The 11,231-nt window shown below is 41.4% G+C and overlaps 2 protein-coding genes across 5 annotated transcripts; both read left to right on the top strand.

The window, feature by feature from the left end:
- On the top strand, positions 1-4,349 carry LOC142946555 (fizzy-related protein homolog). 3 transcript variants are annotated; one of them, XM_076087937.1, is made up of 14 exons: positions 1-153; positions 700-817; positions 927-1,046; positions 1,234-1,297; positions 1,405-1,535; positions 1,752-1,834; positions 1,933-2,116; positions 2,299-2,364; positions 2,462-2,564; positions 2,776-2,960; positions 3,049-3,282; positions 3,889-3,993; positions 4,111-4,203; positions 4,280-4,349. In XM_076087937.1, exons 2-14 carry the CDS (start codon positions 749-751, stop codon positions 4,319-4,321), a joined length of 1,479 nt encoding a protein of 492 aa, XP_075944052.1. In that variant the 5' UTR covers positions 1-153; positions 700-748; the 3' UTR covers positions 4,322-4,349. The 3 variants fall into 3 exon arrangements, with proteins under 3 accessions (XP_075944052.1, XP_075944051.1, XP_075944050.1); XM_076087936.1 differs by having other exon boundaries at positions 1-157; positions 1,408-1,535; XM_076087935.1 differs by having other exon boundaries at positions 1-157.
- Positions 4,350-5,488: 1,139 nt separating this feature from the next.
- Positions 5,489-11,158, top strand: haus5 (HAUS augmin-like complex, subunit 5). Of its 2 annotated transcripts, XM_076087933.1 has the most exons (20): positions 5,489-5,628; positions 5,770-5,868; positions 5,982-6,044; positions 6,181-6,213; positions 6,462-6,486; positions 6,641-6,773; positions 6,931-7,090; positions 7,175-7,271; positions 7,557-7,648; positions 7,766-7,820; positions 7,919-8,046; positions 8,130-8,211; positions 8,355-8,509; positions 8,778-8,940; positions 9,176-9,256; positions 9,405-9,550; positions 9,620-9,716; positions 9,943-10,081; positions 10,235-10,367; positions 10,869-11,158. In XM_076087933.1, the coding sequence occupies exons 2-20, from the start codon at positions 5,771-5,773 to the stop codon at positions 10,969-10,971; spliced, it is 1,983 nt and encodes a 660-aa protein (XP_075944048.1). In that variant the 5' UTR covers positions 5,489-5,628; position 5,770; the 3' UTR covers positions 10,972-11,158. The 2 variants fall into 2 exon arrangements, with proteins under 2 accessions (XP_075944048.1, XP_075944049.1); XM_076087934.1 differs by having other exon boundaries at positions 5,500-5,868.
- Positions 11,159-11,231: the final 73 nt, after the last annotated feature.

Genomic DNA, 11,231 nt, shown 5'->3' with positions numbered 1-11,231 from the left:
ATTTTTGTAACCTGAAATAAACCGAACTACACTCGCTGCAGATCTGAGTGAATAGCTTGAAATACAACGATTAGATTATTCATCTGATATTCCCGTGAATTGTTGGTCCTGTTTGGCGTTCGTGTGGTGCTATTCAGGGACTGGCTTGCTTTTGTATGTATGTTGTCAATTGCAGAAATATGGTGTGATTAGCCACTAGCTAAATTAGCTAGTGCTAGTTATCGTTACCTAGTTTCTTTCTCCCTTTTCTGTTTAAACGTGAATATAAAGAAGCCCAATTCATGACATTTAGCTACGAACAAGGCTTTCAAAAATGTAGTTCTTTGCCTTGAACTGCCTGAACGTTAGTCGAGCTGAAACGGAAGGTTGCTCATCTGTTCTTCCATCAAATCTAGCATCAACTGTGATTTTTAAGATTACACTGAAGAGATGACATAATCAGGATATCTTTCAAAAGTGCTGGGATCTATGTGAAATGTTGTTATTTTCTAACAACATGCCAGACAGAATTGCAATTCAAAACCTGGCTAATTATCTGGTTTTACGGGTTTAAAACATCAGTTTCAGGATACTAGTGACTTAGCTAACTTGCATAACATTTTGGCTAACATTCTAACCTTGTATTTGTTGTTAGAAGACGAGCAATACAAAACGCATTTCACTGTAACTGTTTATATCATTGTTGTGCTTGTTGGACAGGTCTCCAACCTCCCAGCCTGTGGCTGTGGGATCAGGACTTCAGGCTAAGATGGATCCAGAATATGAACATCGCCTCCTCCGACAAATCAACATTCAAAGTGACAACTTGAGCCCTGTTGTGAGTCCTCCTCTGTTCTTTAATAATGTGAATGTTTTACATCAACACTGGTTTTGTGGTATTATCAAGTGATATTATAATTATAATAAGTAATGTGTCGTTTTTGCAGAAACGGACACCGAGTCAGACACCCACCGGCTCCCCGTTATCTTCACCCAGTAAGCTTGGAGACAGATTCATTCCAACCAGAGCCGGGGCAAACTGGAGTATCAACTTCCACCGGATCAATGTATGAACAGTTTGTGGGTACATTTGTGGAGGAGTTTGTCTATGCTTTTAGAGAGATAGATGGATAGATAGATGACAAAAGTCTAAAGGTGTTAAGGTAAAGTTGATTACTGTATGAATGTTCTGTCTGAGATTGAACAACCACTGTTTGAATGTCAAAATAATGTCAGTATCTTTGTGATTTTAAGGAAAATGAGAAGTCACCAAGTCAGAACAGAAAAACAAAGGATGCCTCCACTGATAACCTTAAAGGTGAATACATTTTGTAAAGCTTATTTTGTTACGTCTGTTACTTGCTCATGTGCACCCAGGATTGTAGTTTTGTGCTTTTGCTCTAAAACACATTTGTGTTCATGCAGCAGACGGGCAGGCGTACTCTGCTCTGCTGAAGAATGAGCTGCTGGGAGCAGGAATCGAAAAGATCCAGGACCCTCAGACAGAGGACAGGCGTCTACAGCCATCAACCCCAGAAGAGAGAAGTCTCTTCACTGTATGAACATTTCATCTCATACTCGTTACGTATTGAGTTACAGGATAAAGCCCATCATACAATCATCAGAACAGACACGCATACAATATGCTCTCTGAGACTTGAGTGGGGGGAAGAACGATATCAAGAGTAGTATCCCACTATTCAGTCAGTGTACAGTTTTAATTTTTACAGTGTTTTATAGAATATGGTGGTTTCTGCTTGTATTCTTTGCAGTATTCGCTCAATACCAAGAGGCCGTCACCAGACGATGGCACCAACATCTCGCCTTACTCTCTATCACCTGTCAGCAATAAAAGGTAAAAATACTTTTTGTCGTCTGTTGTTTACACTGCAAGCAAAGAAATGGTGCATTTTGACTTCAGGGTTTCACAATGTCCAACTTTTTCTGTCGCAGTCAGAAATTGCTACGTTCACCAAGAAAGCCAACTCGCAAGATCTCAAAGATCCCTTTTAAAGTCCTGGATGCTCCAGAGCTGCAGGATGACTTTTACCTCAACCTGGTGGACTGGTCGTCTCTCAATGTGCTCAGTGTCGGGCTGGGTACATGTGTTTACCTATGGAGTGCCTGTACCAGCCAGGTACTGTAGAGTGTTTAAACAACTGATGCTAGAACATGAATTTGAACTGTTTGCTTACCTGTGTGTGTGTGTGTGTGTGTGTGTGTGTGTATATATACTTGTGGCAATGTTTTTGATTCGTGGCAGCATTCATCACTATGTTACACCACAGTGACTCGCTTGTTGAATTGTCTTTTCCTCAGGTAACAAGATTGTGTGATTTATCAGTGGAGGGAGACTCAGTCACGTCAGTTGGGTGGTCCGAAAGGGTACGTACACACAGCTCACTGCCTTGAGGAAACTATCAAGGTAATGTTATGGTAGAGTTAGTTTTTCTTTAAATGAAAGGATTCTTCATGTTTTTAGGGTAACCTGGTGGCAGTGGGGACTCACAAAGGCTATGTTCAGATCTGGGACGCTGGTGCTGGGAAGAAGCTCTTTGCCCTGGAAGGACACACAGCTAGAGTTGGTAAGAACATGTTTTCTGGGATTAAACTCTGAACATGGCTTACAAAGTGCCTTAGCAGGAATGCGCAAGTCACAATCAAATCAAATGAACTGAAAACCAAAAACTAGAAAATTGAAATAATGCTTGACATTCTTGATATTTGTGTCCTTTGACATTTTAGACAAATATTGAGAGTGAGACAAAGCTAAATTAAAATGTAATCTGTTTGCAGGAGCGTTGGCGTGGAATGCAGACCAGTTGTCTTCGGGAAGCCGTGATCGTATGATTCTTCAAAGAGATGTGCGGACCCCTCCACTCCAGTCAGAGAGACGGCTGCAGGGACACAGACAGGAAGTGTGTGGCTTAAAGTGGAGCACTGACCATCAGCTGCTTGCTTCTGGTGGCAACGACAACAAGGTACAGTTGTTGTTCCTATTAAACATGTCTCCATCTTTGTGCATTTACTCATTGTGCTTACTGACGTGGTTGTTATTCGTCATCTCAGCTGCTGGTTTGGAACCACTCCTCGCTGAGCCCAGTGCAAACATACATGGATCACCTGGCTGCAGTGAAAGCCATTGCCTGGTCCCCCCACCAGCACGGCCTGCTGGCCTCTGGGGGCGGCACTGCTGACCGCTGCATCCGATTTTGGAACACCCTGACCTCACAGCCGCTGCAGTGTATGGACACCGGCTCTCAGGTCTGCAACCTGGCCTGGTCCAAACATGCTAATGAGCTAGTAAGTGACTACAGATACACACTGTGCAAAAATGTTTTGCCATACAATTGTCATGAGGGTCCCACTTGCATTGACAATAAGATGATACATGGCCCATTTTAAGAGACAATACATTTAAAAATTATTTGTACTTAATTTATATCAGTTTGCAGAGATTTGAAATCAGAATCAGCTGATTTCAAGAATGATTTGTCATTATGCAACACAGGGTTGCACAACAAAATGCAGTTGCAGCCAATTTGTTACACATAAAAAACATGTGCATGTGCATCAGGAGGAACGTAAACAGCAGCAACAAACCAATTCGAAAAGACAACAAATTAAAACAAAAATGTAGCGAAGTTCGTGTGAGCTTCCGCTTGGGTACTGTGTCCTCAATTAACGATTTTTAAAATAAGTTATAAAGCAGAGCATAGGCTTACGCTGTTTCCATTTTTTATCGTGAGATACTTTGTAAAATGTACCTGTTTCCACTTGAAGTCGTGTTGCCTTTTTCTGTTTTGTATCTTTGGCACACAATTAAAAACATACATTGTTGAGACCAGTGCAACTGTCAAATAACAAGACCATCACTGCATAATATAACATTGCCTCTTTTTTTTCCAGGTGAGCACCCATGGCTACTCTCAGAACCAGATCTTGGTGTGGAAATATCCAGCTCTCACTCAGGTTGCCAAACTCACAGGACACTCGTACAGAGTGCTCTACCTGGTCAGTTTCTGTGCTCTTTATGATGCGAACGTGATCTTGCTGTTGGTCATATTAATTGAAAAGCTGGCCAGAACATCTGGTGAATTATTATTATTATAATTTGTTTTTTATAACTAGGCAATGTCCCCGGATGGTGAGGCCATTGTTACGGGAGCTGGAGATGAGACTCTACGCTTCTGGAACGTATTCAGTAAAACACGGTCAACTAAGGTAAGAAAGCACTTTTTGGGAACAGCATTCTGTAATCACAGTATAATTAACCAAGTTTCTTTATCTTTTGTTTCAGGAATCTGTATCAGTTTTAAATCTCTTCACCAGGATACGGTAACTTAAAGCAAATTAAAACTCTAAAACAAGCACCTTGTGACATTTTTTCACAGAGGAAAACGTCAAGGAGACCAACTGAGCACTTTTCTTTTCATGCCAACAATTGTTTGGGCAATTGTTTTTGACTTTTGTGCTCTAATTATGAATGTAGTCATTTTTATACAAAAATGTATAATGGGTTTAGTTCCATTTTTTTGTATTAATTACAAGAATTTATTGGCATTACTTCAAATATTTTGTGTTGTGGAATCTGAAATGTGCATAGAGCATTTTTAGTTTTTGTTAAACTCAGGTCTTATTTATTTAACGCTGCAGTGAAAGCTATCGTAGTGAGCTACAATGGAAAAAAAATGCCATTACATATAATGACAAACATACAACATAAACCCCTTAACATATTCACCTAGTATGGCCTTTACAATATGTACACCATGTTTACTGTGATCCTTGGAGTACTAAGGTTGACTGGTATAATGCAGTTTTGCCCCTGTGGACCGAAAGTCTTATGCTGCGCATCTAGACATGTACTACTTAGTTATTTCTTTTTAGTACAGGAAGAAATAAAAGATGATGGAACTGAAGAACTGGTGTACATTTCCTTTTTGCCTTTACAGATGTACCAAATTAAAAAAAAAATGTTGGCCTTTATTTAGTTTAGTTGTACTTTTGTTGTTAGATTAGAGTTTGCTATGCTGCATCCTAAAATTACAATTCAAAAAGCATGATTGTTTATATATTTCATCCACATAAAAAAATACGTCTGATTAGATTTGCAAGATTTTACTTTTTAGTGTTGATTTTTGCAACATTTAACCTGCTTGCATTTTTATTTCACAATTAAAACCTATGTCATCCAGATTAATTGGCTGTTTCCTGATTCCTGGTCGACTTGCCATTTTTCCTGTGCCGGTATTTATACCAATGGAACTCACACACACACACACATCTTTACGAACACAAGTGATCATACCAGCGATATAACCAGAAAGTATGTTTAAAAAAAAAAGGAAAAAAAAGATCAAATAATAAAGAAAGTTAAATCAACTAACTCATTATGTATTTGTGTCATGATTTGTAAATACCTCATTATTTGGATGGATTAATAAAACCGCATCGGTGTAATCATGAAAACTACCGACTACAACCAGCGGGGGCGCTGTTGCTGTCTCAACCGATATGCTGACCGGAAGTACTGTGAACGGGCGGGAAGTTAAAAGTTTGTGTATGTTGGATTAAAACATATTGCCATTACTAAGTAACTTCTGCATAACGTTAATAAAGTACAGCTGCACCTTCCACGCGAGCAGGGTAAGTTAAAGGACCCAAATGAGCTAAATGTGGTCAACTACTCGAGTTAACGACGCTAGCTGACACGAACAGTAGCCTGTTAGTGGTGCTAGCTAGCTAACTGAGCTCGCTACGAGTTGTTTACTTTCTGTTGCCTGTCAGGATGGCGGACAGAAACCTTGTGTTGGAATTAAAACGTTGGGCGACGGAGGAGTTCAATCTGCTCCCGGACAGTCTTCCGAATGACGGCTACTTTAAAACGTGGGTATCGGCTGGTCTTTACTATCAACGTTAATGCTTAACCGTGTTGTTAGAGGTCCTCACAGTTGATGCTTAATGCAGCTTTCAACAAATGCTGATCATTTGTTTTATAGGCTTTGTATCGGGACAGGAAAGTCGATATGGAAATATGTCATCCAACACGTTTTTCAACAGAGGTTAGTCTGTTAGTAAGAACATCATGGCTTCAGATAAATGGCTTCATCTCTAAAATATACTGCAATCTCACCCTCTGACCATGTTATGGTATAGATCATGTATTACAGCTGTCTGACGGTTTCTCTGTTTTTCCAGGAACGCGCGGATCATGCGTGGCAATCTCCAGTGGTATCCTTTCCTGCCCTGATAGTGGATTTTAAACACACTTTACAGTGGCCATGGCAACTTCATGTGTATATTTTGGTCCTGTAGTTGCTCTTATAAATGTCAGTGAGAGGTCACTGACAGAAGATAGTCTGTATCTTGTCCAATACTTATTGCTGTTTGTATGTGTATACGGTGTACACTGAACTTCCTCATCCACCATGGATGGACACTGTTTATCCAGCAATTTCCTTGACATTGTGATCTTAAAGGTACAAAGTTCTACAAGACAAAGAGGTAGGCTAAGACTTATTTCCCCCCCTTGTGGTTCACTTATATTTCCTGATATACCTGCTTGATTAATCTAGGGTGATCACACTGATGATGACAGCCAACAGTAAACTAAAATGTGTCGGGGTTCTCTTATCTGCCGGTGTTTTTGCATGCTCAGTTGAAGCAGGCTGAGGGCCAGAGTGAGGCTGCTAAGCAGAGAGAGCTTCAGAGGAAGATAGAGCAACTGAGAGCAGAGATCAGTCACTTGGACTCTCAGATCGTTGGAACGGAGGAACAGTTGGCTACACAAGGTTAGTTCGTCACATGGAGTAAGGGCTGGGTGTCTGATCAAACCACATTACTCCTACGCAAAAAGCCTGCTCATTGCTGCTGTTTGCTTAGCTTGCATAGTTTTAACAATATTCAAAGTGATCTCCTACACCAGTGTTGTCTACTGTTTACCAACAGAGCAGTCCATCAGCCGTACCTGGGCCCAGGTGGAGGACAGTCGGCGCAGAGAGCTGCTCTTGCAGGCCTTCAGGCAGCGCTGCATCTTAGGCCGCAAGGTGCTCTCTGGAGACACGCAAAAGATCAATGGACACTGCCAGGCCATGGAACAAATAGCCAGGTAAGGCAGAAAGTTGAAGTCAAATGAATGAAGTGAGATCATTTACACACCCATGCTAAGTGAGAACTGTATTGTGTTTTGCAGGAAAGCAGAGATTGAGGTGCTGTTTGATAATAAGCCCCCCAGCAGCAGTGATGGTGACAACTTTGACTCTCAAGTCGCGGCAGAGGCACAGGTCCTGGTAAGAGCTGCCTAATTCTTGTCTCTATTTTACTGGTTAGGGATGAGTTGGGTGCACTTTATCTTGCATATGCAGCATTGGTGTACTTATACTATCCATTAGTACATGTTTCAGTCAGAAAAATAAAGAGTGAATAGCAAGCTGACAAAAATGCTATGGTGGTTGTGTCATACCAGTTGATCAGCAACTATTTACATAAATATGACTGATGTAGACCAAGATGCCTGTTATTTATCAGCTGCTGACTGAAGGAAATCATCCCATTTCTTTTATTTTTCCCGTTAGCGTGAAGTAAGAGAGCTGTGTGACGACAGGGTCCACTTCTATCAGTCTTTACAAGAGAGTGAACTGAAAACGGCGCACTCTGCATTCAAACAGTAAGAACAACCGTGGATACATTATTTAAGAAATCCAGTATTAAAACTAGAATATTTTAGAATATTGTCAACTTTTTCCTTCTTGAATTAATCTCTCATCCCTTTGTTTTCTCTCAGTATGACTCGTGAACAAAGGACTGCTGTGTTTCAGTATTGGCTGAGTGCTGTTGAGGTTTCTGTATTTTGATTCAATTTCACAAAATATTTTGGTACTTGTCTTCTGTAGATTTTCCCCCTGAATTAACAACTTGTTGCTTGTCCTGTCATCAGAACATGTTGGGCGGTTATCCTCCAAACCATGTCCTCTCCGCTTTGCAGTATTTAGCATCCAGAGAGCAGAAGGAACTAGAGGAGAAACTAGCCTCTCTGGACGTGACGCAGGATGTGACAGCTCTACGGTAAACCTCTACGTTGTTATAACATTCTCTTTTCCTTTATGACTATAAAAACACCAAAGTTTTATGAAGCATTTCAATTGCAGGTTCCGCTATGAAAGCAATCACCTACTGGACATGTCGGCAGAAGAGGACAATGAGTTGCCATCGGTTAAGACCCTCCTAGAGGTGCTAAACACAAACACACATTGACACTGTCATGTGATATTCAGGGAGTTCACAGTAGCAAAGAAAACATGTTCATGTGTTTCCTGGCATTTGTGATTACAACATTTTTATTTGTGGATCTGCACGGTTGTTTTTGTTTGCAGGATGCTTGGGAAGAGGTGGAGCAGAGTTTGGTGGAACTGGCCAAGACTCGCTCCAGAGTCCAGCAGCTCCAAAACCAGCTCCAGGCCCGCAAGAAGAAGGCTGAGCAGGAGGTGTCTGGCATTACGGATGAGCTCCACAACAACGCCTTGGCACTGTAAGTAGACTCACTGTAGAGTTTGATGATGAGCTTCCCACACGTAGTAAAAAGAGTGTATTTTCCCCTACGAGGTTAAAAAATTCAACTCCTCATTGCGGTTTAACCTACATGTAGGGAAATTTGTAGACAGGTGTAACATATGGAGATGCACAAAAGCCTCGAGAGATATACCAACAAGAACAACAGGAAGTCAGACATTTTGCATTAAAGACTGATTGGATCTGGTCACAATGCATTTATTGTGTTGTCTCCTTGTTTCTGTCAGGTCGGCTCTAGATGTGGAACTTCAGTGTGTGATGCAGGCAGCAGCCAGGGATCAAATCAGAGAGCGGTGTATCCAACTTGACCAGCATGCCAGAAGCCGACAGGAGGCGCTTAGGAACCTCCACAGCCAGTGGCAGAGCATCCTTGACTTCAGACAACAAGTGGTGAGAGTGAATTGACAATATGAGACCTCTCATAACCTTAATTGCCAGTGTTACTCCTGGATCAAGCACATGTACGTATTTCAAAACATATTAGTATTTAGGAAAATGTGGTCTATGTGCGATTTAAAACATCTTTATTTGCCAAACCTTTAGTGAATTGAATGCACAGAGGCGTCAGTGTTTCTTCTACATGCATCATTAAACATGTTCTGTTGTTGTCGTCCTGTCTCTCCAGGTTCTCAGACAGGAGCATATCAGAGGTCTGATTAAGGGGAACTCCACAGCCAAGATGGCGCTTATTCGTCTGCACACTGAGGTGTGAATGTGCTCCATCTATGACACTGAAGTAGAAAGATTGTTATAAGATTTGCCTAATTATGTGGTGAAAGAAATGTTTAGGCCTCTTTAAGCTAAAAAAAAAAATAATCCCTAATCCTCTCATCTATCCCTCTGTCTTGTTGCAGTTACAGGAATTTGTCCGGGGCAAACTGGTGCCACAGTTTGAAGTGGTCACCACTGCAGCCAGCAGTCAAAGAAACTCCATTTCCAAGGAGGCCAGACAGTTGGGAACGATTTCGCTTCTTGCTTTGGACTGTAGATCTGTTGATGGGTAAGTACAAGTAGCCTGACACCTGAAGGGGTAAACCCCAGTCATTCCACATGTCTTCTGTTGTTTCAGAATGCAAAGGATCCCTGCATCGTGGTTGTCCATCCATCGCTTGCAATCCCCGACCTTTAGCAGCTTGTGTCAGAACCTGGCATTCCCACTCTACAGGGTGAGTCCGGGCAGATAATGCAACAGTGTGTTGTAACAACAATGAGAACTCCTTATACGTCTTCTTGCCCAGAGCAACACTATATATGCTTGTGAGAACTTAGCTGTTTAGTCAGTTTGATGGTTGATCGGTTAATCGGTCGGCCAATTAATGCTGTTTTGAGGTAATCTTCTCCTTTGCCCCCCTTTCTCTTTGACACAAACCAAATGTTCTCCTTCTTACACAGGCTCCAGAGGAGTTGTGTTCCCAGGCGCGCTCCCAGCAGCTTGAGTTACGTTTTCTCCGTCAGTCACTGCAACTCCACTCGGCTACTTTGAGGAAAATTCAGAAGGAAACAGAGTTGCTGCATGCACCCGATCAAAAAGGTAATCGGGGGAACTCAGCAAGAGTGAAGATGTTATCATGTTTAAAATACACAGTAAGAAGTGCTGTATTTGGCTGTTTGTACACATATTGTACACGATGAGGAATTTAAGTTTTCGGAATGATGATGCATTTGTCTACACTGTGGCTCTTAGCTCTGCTGTCCAGAGTCCTGGAAGAGGATCAGAAGCTTCTGGAGGCTCAAGTACAGAGAGTCAGATGCCTCAACCAACGTTGCTCCCAAGGCCTTTCTTACGGGGTCCAAGTCAAAACGGCCATCTCTTACTGGTGAGGCCCATTTCCAAAGTAGATAACCTATCGTAAAACAATGGATGCAACACATTGAGCCTTTTTTTTTGTGTAGTTACCTTTAAAAATGTCTAAAAAGGAGAATTATTTTTCAATCCGAGTCTATTTTTGTAGTACACTGTTTACAAACCAGCTTAATTGCTGAGGGCACAGCTCTAATGTGGAGTGCACCTGCAAGTGAATGTGAAAAGTGAATCAGGCAGACTTGTACTGCCTTATCATTTATAATTTATTATTATCCATTCGTTTTCAAAGAACTCTGTATGTGTGCACACTTTAATTGTGTGTACACATACAGTTTTCCAATGCAATGGATGATGTGTTAATTTTGCTTTCCAAAGAAGTGGTGTCGATAATTGTGTTTAATTTCAAAATTGTTATCTGATAAATACGTCATTTGTTATTTTGGATCAATACCTTCAGTCAAGAGTTAAGGGCTGGTTTGCTGGTTAACTTCGTCTGTTTTGTTCATACATTCAGGTGGGATCGGCCAGCCCAGCATGTGCTGCCTGATGTCAGTAAAGGAGGACTGACTTTTCAACAGTGGCTACAAAGGTGGAAACTTGCTGCCAAAGCCTCTTAGGGGGCGACTCATCCTTTAGAGAATCGGAAGGAGATCCTTTACCGCACCTTTCAGTGGCAACATGACGATGCTACTATAGTTGTAAAATGCACACTTCTTTTTTTCCCCCCTGTTTTTCATGCTCATTACTTCTCTTGATGTTTTACCATGTGAAAGTCCGTCACCAATAAATCATTTTAGAATCCAAGTATTTGCTCCTGTCTTTCTTGAAATGCTTTTAAAAACACACTGTAGTAGTAGTATGTGGCTATCGTGCACGG

The sequence above is a fragment of the Anarhichas minor genome, unplaced genomic scaffold, assembly GCF_050575085.1.
Source record: "Anarhichas minor isolate MPS153535 unplaced genomic scaffold, ASM5057508v1 ptg000010l, whole genome shotgun sequence".
NCBI lineage: Eukaryota > Metazoa > Chordata > Actinopteri > Perciformes > Anarhichadidae > Anarhichas > Anarhichas minor.
The sequence above is the reverse complement of the archived record's forward strand: the minus strand, read 5'-3'. Positions and strand labels throughout refer to the sequence as shown.